Consider the following 24005-nt stretch of genomic DNA (forward strand, 5'->3'; position numbering starts at 1 on the left):
GGACGCGCAAGACAGAAAGGCGAGAGGAAGGAGAGAGGCGGGGAAGGAGAGCACTTCCAATCCCGTTTTCAAAAATCAATCTGCGGCCCCTCGTACAAACGGGAGGGTTTCCAAGACCTCTTTCGCATTCCGTTCCGATTTATCAATTGGCATAAATGCAGCTGCTGGACTCCGCCAGCTGCAAATCAATTCCTTTTCATAACCTACACTGTAACTCCGGCTGTTGCGGCAGTGTGTGATGGACGGCAGCCATTTTGAAGGCGTCGACGGCCGCGCGCATTCCGCGCAGGCCGCAGGAGGCCCTTACCACTCCGAAAGATTGATGGCGAATTCACAGGGCCCTCAAAACACGTGTGCCGTGAAAAGGCCAACTGGCAGAAAGAGGCACTATCGCCTGCCCCTCCATTTTGGCAGACGGAGAACCGTTGCTGTTGAATGAATCACCACACAGGGAATTGCATTATGGGAACTGGAAATGCTCTGCCAGCGGGTCACAGACCGAATATTCACTCCGGCTGAAAGAGACGGACAGCTGTAAAGTTTTCGCTGTCATAAAAGCGTATTGAATTCAAGCTATAAGCGGCCATAACATTCAACGGCAGTGATTGGTCCAATCAGGATTTAATCACCTTGGAGGGAACAAAATCCTGCAGATAGCTACAGCAGTCCAAGCCATTAACGAGCAACACACACAGTCTGGGGTAGCCCTACTCTCCAGATTCCTCAAACACACACAGTCTGGGGTAGCCCTACTCTCCAGATTCCTCAAACACACAGAGTCACACAGTCTGGGGTAGCCTTTTTTCCAGATTCCTCAAATACACACAGTCTGGGGGTATCCTTTTTCCAGATTCTGCAAACACACATTCTGGAGTATCCTTTTTTCTGGATTCCTCAAACACACACAGACGGAAGTGACTTCTTCTGCTCCAGAAGAGGATGTCTGTGACCTGGCCTCTGGTCAGCCGTGGCGCGTACCCCAGTGTGGAGAGAGGATGTGACCACGCGATGGCGCGGGGTTTCGGGGACAGAGAAGACGGCGGTTTGGGGCTTAGAGGAGCGGAGCGGAGGGTGGAGGGAGGGAGGGGGGAGGGAGCAGGAACAGCCGCACGTGCGGAGGAGTGTGAGAGTGAACATAGCGCTGGCTGCTAGTGCATGAAGGTAACCCAGCTCCATGTTAGCGCTTCCTCCTCCTGCAGTCACACTGAGTCCTGTTTGTGCTGATTACACCACACACACACACACACACACACACACACACACTCACCTTCCTATCTGCACCGATTACACTATACACGCACACACACACACACACACACACACACAGCTCCTTATCAGCAGTGATTCCACTACACACATGCGCACACACACCTACCTATCTGCACCTATTACAGTATACACGCACACACACACACAGCTCCTTATCAGCACTGATTCCACTACACACGCACACCTCCCTATCAGCAACAATTCCTCTATACACACTAGGTTCTATCAGCATCAGTTCCAGTACATATACACACACACAAAGATCACACACACATTCCCACAATCTTGCATCATGGTTATAAATTTCAGTTCCATAAAACCCATGTCTTTAAGGAACACAGATTTTGAATGAGAAAATAAAAAACATATAGCAAACAATATCAACCAAAAAGGCAGACACTGTTAAGAAACCACCACAGTAACCAATTAGAGCAAACATCACCATTAACTCATAACAATCATGTCCAATTACAACAGCGGAATACATTGTTGCAGTGGGATAACCATGAAATTCCCTCCCTCTGTTGCCCTCCAGCCACTTAGACACATGACCGTTCAATCCCGTTTGTTGTGGGGGGGGGGGTGAGGTTGGGGGGGGGTGGGCGCCACTGTACTGCTCACTCACCATGTGCAGGCTGCGGCAGTCCACCAGGGCGGTGAGCTGGTGCAGGCTGATCTCCGTGGTGTTCAGCACCCTCTGGATCTGCTCCAGGTTTCCCTGAAACAGAAGAGCCCACACGTTTTAAAACGGGGTCAGCCGTCCGTCATTCGACCGTTTAAGAATGCATCGCCGCGACGGGCGGCTCAGGTGACCGTGAGGTCAGACGGAGCGCGAGGAGGTAGAAACACGTTCGCGCTCAAATCCCAACGCTTGCATTTTTTTTAAACAAAAAAGTTCAATGCCCATTTTTCCTGATCTGAACCGACCACCTGTTCAATTAAACCACAATGTGCTTATTAACTCTGAGGAACCAATTTATAGGAACAATTCACCCATTCATCAAATACCTGTTACATTTCCTGTGGTAGTAATATATACAGAATATGGCTTGATTCCTCTTTCATAAGCTTTAAATAATTTTCATGTGTTCTTATTTTAAAATGTCAAAAAAACACAAGTGTTTCTCAGAGACATCACACACAATGACTTTGCAAAGAACTATGGGAGCTCGAGGCAAGGGAAATCACGAAGACGAGAGGGCGCGAATCCCAAAGCACTTACGCCTTCAGTATTAAACAGGAGATGAGGTCTTCCCAACTCCGGCACCAGGAGTAATCTCTCAAACTTTTAAGAGCGCCAGGATATAAAAAGCAGGATGTGTTATGCATCGCGCTCCGGGCGTCTGCATTATCATCCGCAGACGGTAAAAAAAAAAACGATTTTTCATTTCTAGGTTAAGTAGCTCAACGTTAAGGACGAATAGCGGCGCCTTCAGGGCCGAACGAAGGCCTAAATTTACTTCGCCGTTTACGTTGCCCCTCGCGGTTCGAAAACGCGAGCGTCGTTTGTGTGAGCTACGGCACGGTCAGCGGTACGGCGGGGGGGGGGAGGGGCACACCGGAACAAAAGAGTCACACACAGAGGTGCCGCCGCGTTGAATGTTTCAGTTCATACAGGCTTTTAAAAAAGTTTCAGCTGGGGGGGGGCAAGCTCCGGAGGCTAAACGGGCAAACGGCCCCCCCTCGCCGGCGTGTGACAAACGTTCCGCCCGACTCAGCGCTTCGGCTCCATGGCCTCCGCGGCGTTCGAAGCGCGCCGCTCCTATTATTTTTCCCCCCGCTCCCCCGCTCCCTCTCTCTCCTGTATGCGCGAGAGAGGCCGCACGCCCCTATTTGTGTTGTGTCGACCGGCGCGGACGGCGGCGGGTGTCGGCGGGAGGCAGACGCGCCCCCCCCCCCTCCCCCCCCGGCCAATAGAAAGGGCTGATGAAAGGACCCCAACAGCTGCATGTGCAAAAAAAATAAAATAAATAACAACAGAAAAATAACACCTGCAGAGCGGGCTTATTGTCTCCTGGAGGGCGTGACTTCATGCCTCTGACTGTATTCTGCTCCCATTTGCTGGACTGGCTTGTTGCAGAGCTGGTGAACTCGTGCACTCATGTATGAACCAGACCTGGGTCAAATACTTATTTGTTTTCTACGCTTTACTGATCTTGTCTGGTGTATTGGAACCAAAGAAATACCCTCAAAAAGTGCAAACACCTCCTTCTGGTCATATTGGAAGGCTGAGTTACGCCAGACAAGATTAATAGAGCACAGAAAAGTATTTGAATCCAAAACAAATACGTATTTGACCCAGGTCTGGTATGAACTCACAATGTGACATTTCCCAACTTATTAAACAGGCTATAGTCTTCCCCAAAGCACGTATGGGCTACACTACATCATAGCCATTTTGAAGACCATTGTATGCAGAGTGACTCACACAGCTTACATTCTTTGGCGTATGCTCCATTTAAAACAGCTGGATATTTTTAAGTGCCTCGCTCGAGGGTAGGAAGGACCCCCCTGGAGAAACGAGCCTTCAACGAATCCCAGTTCCCAAACCCTTACGCTACACACTACCGTCCATTTCTCCTGATCTCCCTGCTGTTGTATTGTTTGTCTTTGTCTTCCCCAGCTAATCTGCACATAGTCTTTGGGTTTATTCTTATTAATACCACCATTGTTAAAGTCCTGCGCTTTATTTGTACACTCATGTAAACACGCAGAACAAAACATACGGCATTACGTCGAGCAGTCCTGGTGCTGGTATTATATCGAACATTCTCAGCCATCTTGTGCGTGGGGTTGTTTCTCCGCCTCTTTTGACTTCTCTCGTGTCACTAGGTTAAAAGCCAGATGCCCAGCACAGCCATCTTTAATGGTTCAAACACGCTAAAGAGGCGACGTCTGCGCCGTTCTGCATGCACAAGAGCACGCGTGCACGCACATGCGGACTCGCACGCCAGCGCACGCTAGCATACGCGCCGGCGCTTGCCAGTAACGTTTAAATTTTCAGTGGTCATTAAGCACTCAAGTGCATTTGGAATAAGCCATCAGAACAGTTTTTTAAAGCTTCATGATTCTGACATGCATGGATACACTAAAGGTAGGTATGCGTACGTGAGCACGCACACACACACACACACACACACCTTGGTCTTTGAATACTCTCCGACCGCTGAGCGCAGAAGTTCCGCCACGTCGTCCTGCATCTCCACCAGGGCCTTATGACTTCCTGACAGCTTCTGCAACACAGTCAATCCACGATACCATCAGTCACTTACATAATTGGGGGGGGGGGTCTCCAGGGACAAGGGAATTACACTCAAAATAGCTGAGGCCATCCTGGGAGAATTAGGAATTTATTGAGTACGTACACTGTTCCTACTGAATACTGGTTTTAAATTCTCCCACTTTAGATACTTCTCACCTTGGCGACAGAGTTTACCCGATGGAATGTGGTAGTCACGCGGCCTTCGGAAAAGGCACTTGAAATTCAGAGCCCCAGCTGCACGTTTAGACTTCTGTGCCCGTACGCGTCCCAGAGCAAGAACCTAAATTGTTGCTAAATTTGAATCTCTCTGGAAAGCTGGCCCTCATTTTATTTTAGCCCATCTTAAAAGGGTCACGGAAACAAAAGCGGTCTTTTGCCTCTTTTTCCCTCCCAGGCATGATACTGCTCCCAGATGGTATTTAGCACAAAGATCCTTTTCGCTAGCTTCCGTGCGCTGGCACAGCCCTTAGAGAGGAGCGCGCGCAGCACGATCGATTTCAGCGAGCCGTTCCCACCGCAAATGTCGGCTGTGACCTCGGGGCCTCAACGAGCCGGCTCAACCTCAGCTGTCGGATCCCATGTGGGGGAGTCACTGCGAGCGATGTGGCAGGACGACACAGCGTGTCTGCGACGTGGAAACGAGCCCCGTCTCTCTAGCCATCCCGTATGTGACGTCTGCTGGCCCAGACGCGCGACCTCCACGAGCTAGGCACAACCCGTTTCCTGAACCGTTCAGAAAAAGGCGGCCATCTTGGATATTTTCCCAGTACAGTCACCATAACGGCCCTACTGCCATTTAGCCTAACTTTAATGACACCTCACCAGATTCTTCTCGAGATTTTCTTGCAGCTTGGAAGCTTTTGGGACCTGGTATTTCTTATTTTTCCTATTTTACTACTGTCCTGTAAAGTGTTTTTGTGTCCATTTTTCTCTAAAAAAGCTTTTTACAGAAAAAATTGAATAGTACTGTATTTAATCTTCAATGATGCTCAATCCTTGGGCAAACCCACCAAGAAAAACGAGAAACGAGAAGAAAGTCTGCATTCAATCAAGATTTGTCCTTAACTTTGACCTCACACTGATAGTGAAGTGCTATTTTTGGTAGGTCACATCTACAAATGAAAAACGCTGATTAAATGCATTCTGCAGTGTTAAGGGTCTCTCTAGACGGTAGGAAAAAACTGAGGGGAGTAGCTGTGTTGAACAGCCAGTCCCCATAATTGAGTGCCCTTGTGTTCTTATTTAGAAGTGATTCAGGACCACTCAGTAGGCTCTCAGGTCCAATGTCCTGCTTAACATCAGGCAAAAAGGAGGCCATTTTGTGTAGGTCAAGGAGACAGACTTACCTGCTGAAAGGGGTTGGTCGAGGTCATGCTGCATCCCAGGTAGTACTGCAGGATGTCTGGGGAGGCAATACGCAAATGAAAGACGAAATATAAGAATTAAATATATTACTACATAAGAACACAGGTTACAGCATTAGCACATTCCTGTGACCTTTCGCTCAGCTTAGAAAAACGCGTGTCCAATGGGAGAGGGGTCGACTTTTCACCTCCGTCAATTTTCCATTCCACTGTCCTGTTCCACAGATGCTGACACGGCGCTTTTCCTGCTTGCTGAGGACCGGCTTTTCCCCACAGAGCGCGCGTGACGCTCAAGCCACTCTCCGTCCGGTCGGCTTTCCTATGCTGCTGGGGCGGTGGCTCCGCGCCAACAACTCTGACCCTTTCGCTGAGAAGTTTCCCCTTTCTCAGCGTGTGAAAATCCATTTCGAACGGCCTCCACAAAAACGGCTTGAAAAGTGGCCTGGGGACCTGCAAAACGGATGGCTCGGTGGCGCAGTGGCTGAACCTTTCCCTCTCACCATCGACCCTTCACCCGAGAGGAGCATGTTTTAGTTCACTGCGGCAAACTGTCACCACCACACATCCCATTGCCTTCTGTTGCCCACTGACCAGGAACAAACTTCAATTTTATATTCAGTACTGTACCTGTTGTGAAGGTATGGCTGGAATTTCATCGTAAGGCAAATATTTTAATTTGAGCATTAAGACCCTACGGATGGGAGGGACAATCTGGCCTATCCACAAATGCCATCTGCCGACTGCCAACATGTGATGAATGAACTGCCAGCGAATTGAACTCGCTGCTCCAGACTTTGAGCAGCAAAAATATCCCAGTTAAAGCCACCCAAAAAAAAACCAGCACGTGGCACTGCGAGAGAGAGAGGGAGGGAGGGCCGATGTTAACGTAGACGCACCTTATTTACGTCTGGCTCCGTCTGCTTTTGAAGTTTGTTTTTAAACAGTAGCGTCCGTTTGAAGTAGCTGCCTCTCACGTGGATGCCGCTTTGACCTTATAGCCCGCATTAAACATTCATTAACCTCAGGCCCTCTTCACATCTGCGCTGGCTCAAAGCCACACGGGAGCCACGCTATCGGTATTCAGGGGGAGCCGGTTCACCGGGTCAATGGGACTCTGATCATCTCGGGCTTAGCGGCGGTTGGGGAAGTTCGACTGAGCCCCGCGTCACCCAGGAACGCATTCCGGTCGTGGCGTAATCGAATGTCACAAATTAGCCTGTCCACGCAAAAACAGTTCAGCCGACTGTGCGTTTGAAAGAGAAAAGGGAGTGACCCAGGATTAATGACAGGTCGACGACCAACAGTGAGAGGGTCACGACATCGGTAAGCTACGGTAGCACCTAGTAATGAAGATGCAACCGGGCGATCGTGGCGGTATTAACAATAAACAAATGAGGGCGCCTTTCTGGCGTCAAAGCTGTAGTCACAGCATGAATAAAATAGTGTCGTCTCCTGAGCAGTGAAGTATATTTATAGGCTTGTGAGAAATGGGTTTGCAAAAAAAAAAAAAAAATGGAACGTGGCCATCTAAGTCTTTCATCAGCACAGTAAGAGAAAGTGGAACACAAGCAGATAAAGCACTCTGCAGGTACAAGACAATCAAATCATTGAAAAGCATGAGTAGGCAAACACCAGTAAAGACAGAAAACTAAACTGTTAGCCTAATCAATGCAGTTCATCTATGTATCAATTCAAAGTATAAAGACAGCTGTCATGACACATTCCTCCTGTTGGGACTGTGCGTTAGTTACAACAGGAAGGCTTACCCAGTGCACACATGCACACATGAGCACGCGCTCACACGCGCTCACGCATACGAAGCTCCCTGGATTCACCTCCCTGTTTCACAGGGCGGTTCGTTAAACCCGTCTTTCCTGTTTTAAAGGGGCAGTTCACTGAAAAACAAAATTCAGCTCGGTTTCCACTAACCCAGAGTGCTATCTATCAGTCAATTTAGTTTTGCTGAGTTTTTCTAGATATCAGCTGCAGCTCACCCTGATACAACAGACTTCAACGTGTCTTCAAAGCCTTCTACCGAAGTAAGCCAACTGCATATCCACAAAAAGTCTCAACTAAAACCAGCCAGTACTCTGGGGCACAGTGTCAATGTTGTTTAAAAAACACAGTTTCAACATTCTTGTTTTTAAATGTAAGAGTTTATGAACCCACATCTAAAGAAACTACACGTGGTATCCATGCTCCACCTCTAAAAGACACCAGTGCAGGACCTGCTCTCTTTCCAGTCCTCTGAATTCTTGACCAATCAGCATGCACTTCCCTGGGAAATCACATTTCTATGTACTTTGGGCAAGTGCCTGTGAGACTGCAGTTTGATTGCAGAGAAGCCCCTCCCCTGTCTGGGAAGCACGGGCACCATCAGTTGATTTACTGCATTCACAGCCCTCATTACCGATGAGCCATTTCCCCCCCAAGTCTCGCTCTGGGCTGCCTTTCTCCACGTGCTTCATAAACAGCATAATTATGCCACTGACAACAGGCCGTAAAAAAGGCCGTTCAATTATTTCCTTGGACGGCCGAGCACAAAAGGCAGAGCCGAAGGTTCTCCGTTCACCGCAGCGCTTTAGCGTCTTAGCGCCCGGGAGGACGCCGCCCGCGATCCGTCTTCGTCGAGGCTAATCAGCCGGTTTTCACGAGCCTGCGGAACACCTGTACCGGGGAACAATGGACCAGACCCGAACATAAAGGAGGGGGCCGAAGATAAATCAGGGCTCCGGCGTCGTTCGGGACGCGTGGCGGGGCAGTAAAGACGCTGAAATACGAGGTGGAAAGACGCGGGCGAGAGCGAAGCGGGACGGCGAGGGCGGAAAGCGGGGCGTCTGACGTGATTTACGGACCGGCGCGGAATGAAATATGCGGCTTCGGGTCTGCACGCGACGCGTCAAAGTCGCGAGCGAGTGATCTGAGGTGTCTCATGCACACTGTGAGACCTCCACATGTACTGAGGTAAACAAAAAAAAGACGCGACGGAAGCAAAGGTTCTCACTCTGTGCGTTGAGGTAAGACCTTAACACCTTGATATTACAGCATGGCCTGTCACGAACGTTCAGCTCGTGCACTCCACGCAAGTGCACGTCCATGCTGTTGCCAAGGCAAGTGGAAAGAATGAACTGGCCTTCACTCTTCATGGACGGGCAGAAGTGGACAATGGAGCAGAATGGATAGAGGCTACAGGAATGAAAATACAAACTTTTCCAACAGGAGTCGTTTCAGAATAAGGGCACTTTAACTGGCACTTATGCTGGTGCTTCGATCGCCAACTTCCATTGACAATCAAACAGGCTTCTGACTGGTTCATATCATTCAGCCCTTAGTCACACGTGACAACATTACCTATTTTGGCATTTATGAGGCCTAGGTCTTCGATCGTGAACTGTAGGTTCGACACTGCAAACATTATCAATCCATGGCATTTTCTAATTATGGATGACAGGGATGTAATTTGCCGTAGTACAATGCTGCAGTGAAAACACGGCTTGAAAATATGTCAGAAAATAATAATAATAATAAAAAATGTGTTATTAATTAGAATTCTGACTGCGCAGCAAACGTGCTGCTGTCTGGTAGACCGCTCTCTCTGCCGAGAAAGATTTAATTTCAGCCCTCGCGCGCTAGACGTTTCGGCAGAGTGAAATCTCTGGAGCGAATTTAACAATCAGCCGCACAAGTGCTAATTTACAACCCGTCTCTTGACGATGCCTACAGGGCACGAGACAAGAGCTCTGACTGAACGAATGCCTTACATCACGAAATCACAATGGTTAGCAATTATTCATATGGAAATAATGCCACCGGAATGATCATATTGAACACTTTAAATGTCACTGATCAATATCTAATGCTTTCTTAATCTTCCTTGGACAAGCACAGGTGTGACACGCTCCATTAAAAGAGCGACCCAAAAGCCAAACTTATTAAAAACTCACGTCTCCCGGGGCAACCGACATGACCGGATGCCCTTAATTAAGACTACCCTGCCACAGGTGCATATCAGCCGACTGAATCAATCCTCATACACTTTCTCCTTTTAGAGTTCAGCTCAGAGCCTTTTGTTGTCTTTTCCCATCGCCAAATACTGGAAGTCTGAAGATAGAAAAGGCAAACGGCCAATCAGAACTGTGCTTCAAATCATCACATAACAAGCAGTTTTATCCTTTGTTTTTTTCCCCACTTCCTGTTGGATGTGAATGAATGATGCGTTTGTCATGAGACGTGACGCTGCTCGCTGGTTAAAGGCGTTGTGTGTTATCAGAGTCGGCTTGCCTCAGGCTTCAGGCCAGGAAAAAGGAGATGTGAAAAAAGAGGCCATTTGACTGTCAATTGTAGAGCGGTGGCCATTTTGAGTGATGATAAAACCACTTTAGCTCAGCACAACAAATGGAAAGCACTGCATCTGCGGGGATTAGGCATTTATGGAAGATAAAATGCAAAAACTGAAGAACGAGGAGCTTCACACTGACCTGTGGCTTTCCGCTTTTTAACATTAAAATGAGCCAAATAAGGATGTTTTCAGATCTCACTGAATGGTTTGAAATTGACAAAAATAACTGTCTATACTAGATGCGTATAAAATGCCTATACAAGAATTTCAATGCCTTCAACCATTGTTACCAACATCTTCACGACAATTAATGTTGCTGCTAGTACATCAGCAGAAGTCTCTCTCGTAGCCATTTATAGACCTATACAACTTCTAAAAACAAATATGACTGGCTGATGGTAATGGTTGTTTCATGACGCGGGCGTTTCTGTTTCCGAAGGTCACGAGGCAGGGAGGCCCCGCCCACTCCGCCTACCCCGCCCGTCTGCCCCGGCGTCCCCTCGCCCGACCTGGCCCAGCCCGCTCGTCCTTTAGCTTCGTTTCCTTAACGGGCCTCGCCCCCCCCCCCCCCCCCATTAGGCCCCCTCCCGTTTCACCGCTCCCGGGTTGCGGTTCCGCGGCTAGGGCGAGGCCAGGCGTCACTTAGCATGCGGCGCGGCGTCCCCCCCGGCTCCTACCAGCGCGCCAGTCGCCGGCCTGGTAATTTACAGCCAGGTTACGAGCAGGAAACAAGGCCGGTAACGACAACCCGTTTTAATGTCCTCCCCGAAAAGGAGCGGAATCTAAATCTCTCCTCCGGCTGGGATACAGGGACAGGCCAGGGAAAATGGCTGCCCGGGTAAGCCAAACAGTCTCTCTTAGTCAACGTTTCTCTGTCACTGTCTGTTTACCCTATCTTATCCCCGCTGCCTTAGAGACGGCAAAGATTATTACGAGTTATGAAAGCCGCATTCGCTCGCTCGGAAAATAACCTTGAAGCCTGAATTTCCCGACACTTCGTCAGAGAAAGAGCCGAGCTTCACAGACTCATGAACCTCCCGAGATAAGGACCGTGGTGTTTATCTGAAATGCAAGAAAAGTAATGAATCGCTGCATCTTGCCGTCGTATTTATGGAGGGGAAAGAGCTTATAAAACTGGGATGATGTCGCAGGCTTCTCTGAGTCAGACAGGAAATGAACGCGCCGGTCAACGGCTTCCACTTCCTCCGAGCCGCCGCGCTGGAGGGCATGGACAGGAAGTGACCGTTCCGCTGCACCGCCGGAGCCCCCGCCCTCCCGTCGCCCTCGCCTAACGTCAGCCGGCACGGGAAGACGGCCAACTAATGCTGACAGGCGACCTTTGTAGCCCCGTGACGGACGCTGGGTTGTTCATAAAAATGCCTTGTGCCACTAAACCTGACGGAAATGCGGACACTGTGCAACCGCATTGGGGGTTTTCCCACAAGCACTGGACTGTCACTGTAGACAAACTGTCACTGTAGATCACTGACCCTAGACATTGATAACAATTGGCGATTTGAAATAAAGGTATGGTCTTCAGAAAGTAACGATAGTACTTCTGCTTGTTTGTCTAATAAGGGATACCGCAGAAATTGTGAGCAGAGAACATGGTGTTTCAGTATCCTTACATGATGTGTGAGCACATAGGTTTCCTTGCCGCTGCTCAGTGCCATTGTTACTTGGACTCTGTTACCAGGACAACTGTGCATTTTTCTTAATCGAGTGCTGTTTTACACTTCACACCCAAGTACATCTTCCATCAATACCAAGACCGTGTATGTTTTCAAATACAGAGAAATGTATGACAATAAATAAACAGAAGGACAGATACAATTACTATGTATAAAACAGTATCTTAACACAAAGCTCGTGAAACCACCCCAAAGTGGTTAAAATACGTACTTGTCCCAGTTTTAGTTAAGTATGAAAAAAAAAAAACTTAAACAGAATGCCCGCATTTAATTGAACTGCAATCTAGAAATGTTCTTAAGCCTTAATGGTTGAGTAGATACTGTTAAGCTTAATCAGTTCTTACCTAACATTTTTATTTGTTCCAGTAACTGGTGAACTAAAAATTGTAGTATGGCGTAAGTGTATGAAACAAAAAACAAGAAAATATATGGACAAGGCACAATGCACTTACGGAAATGCAGTTAACTACAGTGCTTCCATCTTACCTTCCTTCACCACGGCGTACTCCTTGGTCACTTGGATGATGTACATGGCCGGGGCAATGCAGAAGTCACTGGAGCTCTGAAGATCACACAAAGAGAAGCCATGTTGTTTAAAGAGGTAGTTCACTTCCTGGGGTGTCTCGATGTAGCTTCAGTTTCGGTGTATGTTTTCGATTGGCCCAGACAGTTTTGGTGTGCGATAAAGGAGGTTTTACAGACTCTAAAACTCTAGTTTCTGATGACCTGTTGGCATATACGTGTATATGTTTGATTGTTAGCAGGTCTCTCTTGAAAAAGAGATCTTGATCTCAGTGAAACTACCTGTTTAAATAAAGGACAAATAAAAACTTTTGCGTTCCATACTTGAGCATATGTTAATAAGCAGTAGGTCAAATAAAATTAAGGCCAGGTTTGGCTTGGGAAGTTTGGAAACCATCTCAGACAATGCATGTGTAACAAGTCAACTGTAGTGCATGAAATGACACCAGCAGGAAGGATAATCATCTTTACAATCTCTCCTTTCTCTGGAGGCCATAACATGGTGTGATGATTCTTCCTTTGCTTCCCAGTGTGGGGTAAAATGAAATGATCCGAAGGGTTTTCCTTATTGTCTGACAAAAACATTCATTTAAATAATACCGAAATAACATGAATTAGTAAATGTGCACATGCCTCCATTCCACTGTAATAGGCACAAATACTTGGGAGGGACGTGGGTGTTATAATTTCCATATTAGTCATTACTACTCATTACTATGATCAGCACGGTTTGCCACGTAGGTGTAGATTGACAAGCTGTAGCGCAGAACAGATGGTTATATTTAAGTGAGATACTGTACTTAGTTGACTTAAGGACCACACCAAAATAAAAAATCACAAGTAATGCCTTTTGGCCTCCTTATAACCTAGCAGAGACAGCCTTCAAATCCCAACCCAGGGTTTTGTATACATTATCATACATTTCATCCTTTTAGCAGATGTTCTTATCCAGAGTGACTTACAAAGTAGAATATGAATTTGTACACCCACCTGCTTTGCATGCGTAATAGTGCCAGACACGGCTAACGACAAATAAAAGCAAGAACCAAATGGTAATCTGAAAACAGACTACCTTCCAAAACAAGCTCCAAGAATAAAAATCTAGAACATAAAATTACCATAACCTGAACTAGAACAAAAAGTTACGTGTGTTAGGGGGTGGGGATGAGAGAGGAACCAAAATGCAGTCTGAAAAGGTGGGCTTGCTGTCCTGGCCCCCGTGGGTCTGCTGTCTTTCCACCACTGGGGGGCCGGGGACATAATGAGCAATGCGACTGGGGGGAGTGACTCCAAAAGGAGGCGATAGCCAGTCACCGTGAGGCTGGTAAGAGGAGATCTCAGACAGGAGTCTAGGGTTTGAGGACTGAACGGAGAAGCACCGATTCCGTTCTATGAGTTACCCTGTAGGCTAGTGCCAAGGCTTTAAACTTGACGCAAACAGTAAGAGACAGCCAAAGAGCTGAGAAAAGTGCTCGGGATGATTGTAGACAAGTCATGCAGCGGTACAGAGCACTTATCTCTGGCAGTACTGACTACGACGACGACCCTGTCAGTGTGATTTTTGTTGTTGCTGATTTAACAACGTATTAAGACGTGTAATATTATAACTGTGAATCACCACAAACTCAATATAGCCCTGTGACTATGTACGACCCTTGTATCTCTAGGTGACAACACTTTTTAGGGATTTATACAAAGCAGCCCAGAAAGGAGATGGCAAAAGAGTTAACACTTGGAATTCAAAGACAGGCAATGAATAATAGTAGGGGTTGGATTTACACTGAAATGTGTGAAATGGTTTACTTGGATGTACCATGCTTTTACTGAGCCTGGGGTTGTGTGCGCTTTGTAAGTCTCACTAAACAGAGAGAGAGAGAGGGAGAGAGAGCTTGTTTAATTCTTAATTATTTCCATAAGATTCACAGTGAAATTCCATCCTGCCTTCAGTACAAGGTGACATTCTCACTAGCGATGCGACTTATTTATTTTTTCCCAAATGATGACACATCACTGGAGCTTTTTATAAAGGTGTGTTCACACTTGAGGATTTTTCCGGAAGGAGCTACGCCTGATAGGTGGGTGGGTGGGGGGGGGGGTGCGTGGAAGATTCGGTGGCGACCTCACTGGGCGCTGTGACGTCATTCCCCCGCCATCCCGCCTGCCTATCGGCTTGACGCCCACCCGCCCGCGGATGACGTCTTTATCGGGATCGACACGGCTTCTGAGTGTGAGGTGGAGGAAGGCTTCGGAGAATGGGAGTCGTTCGATGCATGAGTTAGCCGATGACTGGATAATAATTTACATTTCAAACATCTCCACGATCTCGTCGAGTACATCCGCCAGGTACACAGTGTAGCATAATATAAACCGCAACTTCGTTAGATAGCGAGGAGGCTGAAGATGGTTGATTGTGTAGAAATAAATGCATTGCAGTCATATCTGAGGACATTTGAAAGGACTATGAAAGAACATTCTGTACGGCCTAAATTGCACTTTGTGGGGGGGGGGGGAGGGATGTAAAAAAAAAAAAAAGCTTTGCCATAGTACAATGAGTTGTTTCCATGGAGACACTCACCGCAGAAACAGCCAGCTCTAGGCCCAGGGTTCCCCAGCTGACGATGAGAGCAAACACGCCCAGCAAACAGACGCTGTGGGGGAAAGCAGTAGGGAGGGAGACAGAGAGAGAGAGGGAGGGAAAGAGAGAGAGATGCATGTCAGTTGTGGGGTCTCGACTTGCTAAGTTGTCATCCGAAAAGCTTAACCTTCACAATCCTCATTTGCCCCTCCTGAACCCCTGCTACCAACCCCAATCTGCCACAGTGAATTAGAATCAGAATTTGGATAATGGTGTCAAAAAACACGGAGCAGTTCCATTCTCCATCTGCCAACGCTACATGTCAACCTGTGTCCGATTCGCGGGGGGTGAACAGAAATTCAGGAGCGTATTACTACGTCGTTGATAAACACCCCGGGGTTGACCTCTACGTGCCCTCCGCATATGCAAATCGTTGCCCCGAGTGACCGCCTTCAACATAAGCTTACATGCCAAAGGAGCTGAGGATTGCGATGAGATGAACGCCCCACCAGCTGCTGATCGGATCTTGGTGGGCCTCAACCATCTGATCGTTCTCCGGGAGAGTGGCTGGATTTTCACCCCACGCAATTTTAACACGCTCGACAGAGCTGTCATAAACCAGCGCTTTAGGACGTACAACTTCATACCTAAGTGCCTCGAGAGGGTTTGCTATGTGTGATCGACGCAAGTTGTGACAAGGGCGCGAAGAAAATGCGTTCGGACACTCGACTGGGAACGGGCAGCAGTGAACTCGAGCTGGACTCGCTGGGATTGGTCTCAAAGGCCCACGTTCAATCCAAGCACGAGTCGGGACGGAGTGTAGCACAGTGGGTAAGGAACTGGGCTTGTAACCGAAAGGTCGCAGGTTCGATTCCCGGGTAGGACACTTCCGTTCTACCCTTGAGCAAGGTACTTAACCGAAATTGCTTCAGTATATATCCAGCTGTATAAATGGATACAGTGTAAAATGCTATGTAAAAGTTGTGTAAGTCGCTCTGGATAAGAGCGTCTGCTAAATGCCTGTAATGTAATGTAATGTAATGAGTCACAGCCAGTCCTTACAATTTCTGTCGGTAGTCTCTTCATACGCATTGAATTAGAACTTCAGCAACCAAGCACACGCATTAGCTGAATGTTAAGCTATTCATTCAAGCGCACGCTAAGGTTCTTTTGTTTCTGAGATGAGCTGAACCTGTACGCTTACACTAGCTAATGGGAGTTTAAAGGAGATGAATGTTGCTGTTATCGAATAGACGCCTCGTTTTTTGACATTTCCGTTGGAAAACGCTCTATGACAAGCACGGAACCGTCCAGACCCGCGGCGCAACTCACTTCCGCAGACACATTTTTTTGCTGGCACCACCTGTGCATGCGTCCGACTAAACGTCCGTGAGTGAGTGAGCGAGCCACAATTTGCCAGCATAGCCCACAGCGGCAGTTCTGCCTGCACGCCGTGGGAAAAATAAAAATAAGGCTTCGCTCTTCCACTTCGGCTAATATTTCCCTCAGACTCTCAGAGACTCTGGCACGCTGCTCAGCACGTTGGAATACTGAACAGAATGACGGAGGAACTCCATTTTGGCTCCGGTTTCCGCACGCCTCCTGCGGTCACGAAGCGAGGTGTCGGCGGGGGATCTTCCAAACCGCCGTTCGTTTCCCGGGCGATTCGTGACCGGAAATCCGCCCGCGGCCGCCCACGCTCCCGCGCGAGGAGGGGGCGGAGCGCCGTTTTCAGACCGGAGCAGACGCCCGCGGCGACCTCGTCCGCTTCCCGCCCACGGCACGCCGTGGAAGAGCCGGAACCGATCCAACCGGCTCTGAGAACCCTACGTCACCGGCGGCAACCCACTTGCCCATACAACTGTAGAAAAAGTGAGTGTTTAAAATTAAAGAAAATGCACAGCACGGTGAAAAACAGCTACGCGTCTCTCAACGGTTTCAAGATGAAGACGAACCCTTTTCCACTTTGAACACTTGAGGCCCTCTTTCAAACCATCCAGAGTGCTTTGGTTTGTCACACCCAAATGAAACGTGGGAACACTCAATCTAACACCACTTCAGGCAAGATGGTAGTTAAAGAGATGTCAAACCAAAATGATATATTTTTGGTCAAATGAACTATGAAGGGTGTTGACGAGCAAAAGAAAGAATGGTGGCCACTGTAGCGTTTGTTCACACCCCAAAAAATCGCACCCAGGCCGTATTTATCCGCAGCTCTTTAAAACAACCGACTGCATGAGGTGAAAATCCAACCTAATCGAGTGTTCGTTTGTGACTTAAAGTCATGCCTAGCATGTCATTGGCTGGTAAATCCCATTCCTGTTCTGTTTTTTTGATTATGACACCTTCCTCTTCCCACTCTTTGGTCGGTCAGGTGACCCCACACTTACCCAACCAGGGTCCCTTTGGAGTTGCGGATGAGGCCGAAGAGCACCAGCAGGCAGATGAGCACGTCGAACAGCAGCAGGCCCAAGTAGCCCAGCCACCTGCGGGGAAAAACACAGCCATGGATGTCCCTCTTTCCCCCCTCTCTAAAACGGCTTCTTCTCCCAAGCGTAATGCCTGCTGATCTAATACTCCGGTAAACTGATACTGATTAAAACGCTCCGCTCCCGGAGGCTGACCGCGACCGGCAGGGGGAGGTTTTGGCGGCTGTCGGGAGGAAACGGCGGAAGAGATCGGACTCCCCCCTCGATGACGTCCCTGCTCTCGAGCTTCGGGTATCTCCCCTCTCTCTCTCTCTCTGTTTGTTGCAAAGCTCGAACGACCCCGATTGAGCGTCGCTAGTTGACGCCGGCTCAAAACAAGCGAACGGAACGAATCAAACTTAAAATGCAGAACCCAGATAGATTAGAGCTGAGATTAGAGCAGTCTCCTCCTACTGCACAATACGAGGTAAATCCAAATCTACATAGTACATTTCAAATATTTCAATACGCTACACAAATCCATTTTCGGCCATAAAAAACAGCTACTTCCTTTTTTTCTTCTTTTGTATATATACACATTGATATTGTTTGTAATGTAACAGTACATTTCTACATGAACTAAAAAAAAATTTTCATTTTTAAAATGTCATGTACTGACAAACAGACCTATTTTTGAAAGTAATTGGTTGGTTGGAGAATCCTATCTGAGAATATTTAGTATTGTTGAGACACATTAACGGTGTTGCAAATCTGGCATAAGAAAAATATCACTTTAAATGCGAGAGTTTAATTGCCTATGACAGGCCCTCAGAATGAACACGAGCTCTTCTCAGTACACAAGGCTTTGTTCTAGAGAAAAATGTTTTTGGAAAAGAACCGCATTTCGTGTCAGTGTGTATGTGCGCACGTGAGTCTTCTCAGACTATTTATACAGCGCCGAGACACACACAAAAAAGGCAGCCTTTCCTTCGAAAGCAGAAAATAACAGGATTCAAGTTCACCAGTTTACCACCAGATTCGCTCGAGCTCCTGAAGGCAAACAAACAGGCGAAGCGCGTCTAAAACAAACGTCGGCGTCCGGATCGGCGGACGGCGACGTCCCTCCGGGCGCGAGCAGAAGGAGGTCTGAAAAGAGCCGCGCGGTCCCTCAACCGCCGCTACATTTTCTCAGCCAATTAGAAAGCGGAAGCCTGATGTTTTGCCTCTTAACACTGGAGGGGAAAAAAAAATCTATTTCTGTACGCGGGCCTGTAAATTTGCTGTGCAATTAACTAGTGGAAACACAGCTGAAGATGGGAAAAAAAAAAAAAAACAGTCTCCCTGCTGGTATCGACCTTGGGCACGCGAAACCTCGTCCTCCGTTTGACGAAACCGCTAGAATGCCTCGGCAGTGTGAGATAGCGGCGGTTGTTCTTGTTCATGTTTAGATATCTCCGGTGGGCACATTCGCAGCCAGCCTGTTGGCCGACGGCCATGGGTCAAGCGTCACGGGGTGGGGGGGGGGGGGGGCTGGGGGGGGGCTGACCTGTACCAGTCGTAGAGCTCGATCTTGGCGGCCAGGTCCTCCAGGGAGATGCGGCGGTTGTCCCAGAAGGGGATCTCCCCCATCTGGCGCACCAGCTCCTCCAGCTGGCCCTGGAGCTTCTGCACGATGGACACGTAGTCCGTGTGCTTGGAGTACTGATCCTCCAGCTTCCGCAGGCTCTCCTCCACCGTCAGGTTCAGCGAGGAGCTGCTGTCCGTCACCTAGAGCACACGCGCACGCCAACACCCATACACACAAGCACACGCACACGCAGACACCAACACGCGTACACACAAGTACACGCACACACCAACACGCGTACACACAAGCACACGCAGACACCAACACACGTACACACAAGCACACGCACGCAGACACCAACACGCGTACACACAAGCACACGCACACACACGCAGACACCAACACGCATACACACAAGCACACGCACACGCACGCAGACACCAACACGCGTACACACAAGCACACGCACACGCACACGCACGCAGACACCAACACGCGTACACACAAGCACACGCACACGCCGACACCAACACACGTACACACAAGCACACACAAGCACACACACGCGTCACACAAACAAGCACGCACACACAAACAACACGTGCTTAGACAGTGCGCTAAATAAGGGTTTATACATTGAAATACTCAGACATTCACTATAGAAATACTGTTTCTCAAGGGTACTATGGCGGCACACTAACTGGAAATTGACCCTGAAACCATACATGCACATACTTAAACACTACTTCACACACATGCGCACACACACTCACACACACACAATGCCTGCACGTAAACATTACTAAAACCTTGTAACAGAGTAAAGATACACCGTTGTTCACATAACACAATCTATGGACAACACCCCACTCATTTAACCCAAAGTCTATTCCATGTATGTGTGCGTGTGTGTTTGGTTGTGGGAATTCTGTATGAAGTCTATGAAAAAACTACTGACTGGCGGATAAGGACAGGCTGTGGCCCAGCCGCTGGGGGGGCGGAGCTTACCAGTTTCTGCACTCCCGACACCGTGCGGTTGGCATGGCGAAGAGAGTACGTGAGCCGGTTCACCCCGTCGCACATCTCCCCGTTCCCATAGAAGCCCACCGCAATGCCAGCGCTGAAGGGGAACACAAAGAGAGGGAGGGAGGGAGGGAGGGAGGGGAGGAGTGAACGAGGAGGAGTCTGCGGGGAAGCCGTCCGGGTCGTGTGAACACCCGGCCTCTTCAGAAAGCCGACCCGGTTGGGTCGAACGGACCCCGGTCATTGTGTTCCTGCGGGTTGGTAGAGGGCTCCGTGGTAACCCGCGGGGGGGGGGGGGCAGGGGGTCAGGTAGGGTCAGGGCCGGCGGGGCCCCTGAGACATGACCGCGGCCGCCGCCGCGTGGGATTATGGGTATGGGGCCCGAGACGAGTTCAGACGCGCACTTCCTGAGGCCTTGGAGACACGGGGATCCCAGAGGGGAAGCCACAGCACAGGTTCTCCTTAAAAGGAGCCGTCTCCAGTCCTTATAAAATAAAGTGTCGCTACGTGCTTCGCATAGCGGCGGCCACGCTTTCTCGCTGCGTTACGCGTCACCCTGCTCACGGAAAGCACAAAGAAATCCTTCTCTGCTCGCCTTTCCAGCGAGCTCACAGAACCAGAGAAACCCTCAGCTGAGATTTGAGCCGTTACTGAACGTCATACAACGCAGGGCTTCAGCAAAGCAGACTCCCCTCAGAAGGGTAAGTGAGCAAGCGAGGAGATTTTCACACGCCGGGACGCGCCGCCATTTTACGTCCTGACGCGAGGGCCCGTGAATGAGTCATCGGCGCGACGCGGCTGTGACATTTCAGCGCTACATTGGGGAAAAAGTGTCGCGAGTGTTGCAGAACAGATTTTTCTTTTTGCGGACCGCGGTACATTTACACTTTCCGTTATTACGAGGGTTCAAAATTCTGTAGGGCACAGAGACGGGGTGAATGTAGCCAAACCTATGAAAGCCTCAGCTGGAGCAGCAGGCCAAGTGCATCGACACCAGTTTCCCACAGGCACCTTTATCTCACTCAGCCAATAATGAATCCACAGGCGCCAGTGTAGTATAATGGGTAAGGAGCTGGTCTTGTAACCTAAAGGTCGCAGGTTCGATTCCCGGTAGGACACTGCCGTTGTGCCCTTGAGCAAGGTACTTAACCTGCATTGCTTCAGCATGTATCCGGCTGTATAAATGGATGCTTTGTAAAAATGTTGGATAAGAGCGTCTGCTAAATGCCTGTAATGTGACACTCGCTTCTCACACTCGTCTCTGAGACGGCCGACTGAAAAACACCCATCCGTTCAAAAACGGAACAAAATTAAAAATAAAACACAAGTGAGAGAACAACCAGCCTTCTCCTTACATAACAGAATCAGGGCACGTGGGCAGGAGTCCCTGGAGCAACGCCGCATTTCGCGGCCTGAAGGGAGCTTTCCCCGCCTCTTCGCGCAGACGGAACGTGATCCCAGGGATGCGCCAAGACGATTCCAGCGGCCTGTGGCACGTCAGCCATACAGCCTTCGGCCTTCTCAAGCTAAACGTGGCGCACCAAGCGTGACATCCCCATTATATTAACCTACTGGGAAATGGACACGGAGACACCTTGACGCATGGCCTCTGGCTGCAATTCCACTATTCTGCCAGCAGGTGTCGCTCCAGTGCAACGTCCCCCCCACCCCGTCTGTGAGAACGATTTGAAGGCCGGCCCCAACAATGGGCTATTCACCGAGCCGCAAGCTTCCCCGTTTCTGCAACTCTCGGCACAAACGTCCATAAACCCCATGCCAGAGCCAGGGCTCAGAACAGCCAATCATGCCAGGGCTCAGAACAGCCAATCATGCCAGGGCTCAGAGCAGCCAATCATGCCAGGGCTCACAGCAGCCAATCATGCCAGGGCTCAGAGCAGCCAATCATGCCAGGGCTCAGAGCAGCCAATCATGCCAGGGCTCAGAGCAGCCAATCATGCCAGGGCTTAGAACAGCCAATCATGCCAGTTCTTAGAACAGCCAATCATGCCAGGGCTCAGAACAGCCAATCGTGCCAGGGCTCAGAACAGCCAATCATGCCAGGGATCAGAACAGCCAATTTCCCCTCTCTGGCTTCCGCACCACGACCAGCTCTGGGCTCGACTGATAGGACTGCAGTCGCTGAGCTCGTTAAGTGAACACCATTAATGACGAATACGAGGCTGCGAGCTAAGACTGAAAGGTGACGAGGTGCAGATCGCTCTTCGCACACCTGTGCGCACGGCATTTTAACACACGTGAGAACAGACAGCATATTTCCCCAATTTCATAGGAAATTGCATGCATTAAACACCGTATTTCTAGTCCGGTGAAACTATGACACACAGTGTCTGAATGAATTACACGCTGCCCTGAATTTCCTTCAGCGCATTTTTTACTGTGTTCGTACGCCACGAGAGAGATTTCATTAATCTGGCTCTCCGTGTAATCCTATCAGAGTTTTTCAAACGGACCAGGGGGCTGAAGGTCCCCTCGGGCCGGTTTGTGAACGCTATCGACAAAATTACAGCTATCGTTAATAATAAGGATTTATTTTCTGGGGGGAAAATCGACAGGAATGAGATTAGCCGTTATTAGGCTGTGAGAGCGCGTGTTTACAGACGCTCCTCACGTCCAGGGAAACATGTTCTGAGAGTAATAGTTCCCCTCACAGAACACCGTTAAGCACCTTGCAGCAGACGGACTGAATCACCCGTCGGGCAGAGCAGGGATAAGACCCGTCTCCCTCCAGGCGCCAATCGTGTCGTCGCTAAATGACGAGGCTGCGGTCGACTCCCTTCACGGTTCTGCCGCGCGGTCAGGGCGAGGAGCTGTAACCGAAGGGCATGCTGGGAAACTGCGTTTTTAATCAGGAAACACTGCTTATCTTAATCTCCATCACCATTCCATACCTGATCACTCGTGCCAAAAAATAGGTGATCTATCTATCCATCCATCCATCCATTCATTCCTTCATTCCAACTGTTAAACTGAATTTCTCTTCTATTTCCAGCTGTATTTCTAGACTGCTCTCATCCGTGCTATAAGCGTATTTTAAGGCTATAACATCTGGAATGGAAACAAAATAACCAGGCAAAATCCCTCTAGAACAAGGGTTTTCAACCTTTTATGATCCAGGGACCCTACCCAGGCTCAAAGGCATGTTAAAAATGGTTATATTTAAAAACAAACAAAAAAAGGCTTTATATTTTGAAATATACTCCCAAATCTAGGCTATGTAAAGTCATTGTATATCAAGTCTGGCCAGGGACCCCCTGTTGAAACCCCAGGCTCTAGAAGGTTCCGGAGGGAACTGGTGCCGCCATCGCAGGCAGGGCCAGAGACTGTTTGTTGTGCTCCCCGCTGCAGTAATCCTGTTGTTACGACAGAGCCGCTGGCTGTAACGTGAGCCGAAATGGAGTCCTAGAAACACACTCATGCGCTAGACCGCACGGCTTCCCAGACCGAAAGGAAGACAAGCCAGTGCGCTGCGGAACAACGGGCCGTTTCCAGACCCGTTTCCACAGCCACCACGTCTGTTTTTATTTTATATTAAAGGTGACCTCATCGCCATGACAACCTTCGTATAGACAGAAGTGTAGGATGCATTCAAGGTGGGCTCTCACTGCAAAACAAAGCATATCAAACAAGGTAAAGCCTTCTACATAGGCTGAAGCCACTCATTTATTCATTTTCTTCATTATCTAATTTACAATTACAGTGCTTAATAGACTTGAGAGAGATGTAAATGGTGCTTCTTCATCTTTAATTACATCATATGTATACTTAGGCCAAATTCACAACATGAAATACCCTAGAATGCTTATTGGCTTTTAAGTGTGTATTATATGGTTGAAGTTTGAGATAATTATCTTATCAGGATGAATAAAGTGAAATACAGCATACCACTGGTTGCTGAAGTAAAACAAAGTGTATTTGAGAGGACAATTACACTACATTATACTAATTATACTAAATATCTCATAAA

At 48.7% G+C, this 24005-nt stretch overlaps 1 protein-coding gene across 1 annotated transcript in view; it reads right to left on the reverse strand.

Annotated features, from left to right (window-relative positions):
- The window catches only part of ttyh3a (tweety family member 3a), a 71989-nt gene that overhangs the window by 13764 nt on the left and 34220 nt on the right, over positions 1-24005 (reverse strand). Inside the window, exons 3-10 of the mRNA XM_035397638.1 lie at positions 20006-20117; positions 18977-19197; positions 17413-17508; positions 15023-15095; positions 12412-12487; positions 5878-5933; positions 4410-4502; positions 1895-1987 (exon numbers count right to left, since the gene is read on the reverse strand). Of these exons, the coding sequence (XP_035253529.1) occupies positions 1895-1987; positions 4410-4502; positions 5878-5933; positions 12412-12487; positions 15023-15095; positions 17413-17508; positions 18977-19197; positions 20006-20117 (820 nt within the window). The remainder of the gene's footprint in view (positions 1-1894; positions 1988-4409; positions 4503-5877; positions 5934-12411; positions 12488-15022; positions 15096-17412; positions 17509-18976; positions 19198-20005; positions 20118-24005) is intronic.

Source organism: Anguilla anguilla, chromosome 17 (assembly GCF_013347855.1).
Source record: "Anguilla anguilla isolate fAngAng1 chromosome 17, fAngAng1.pri, whole genome shotgun sequence".
In the NCBI taxonomy this organism is placed as follows: Eukaryota; Metazoa; Chordata; class Actinopteri; order Anguilliformes; family Anguillidae; genus Anguilla; species Anguilla anguilla.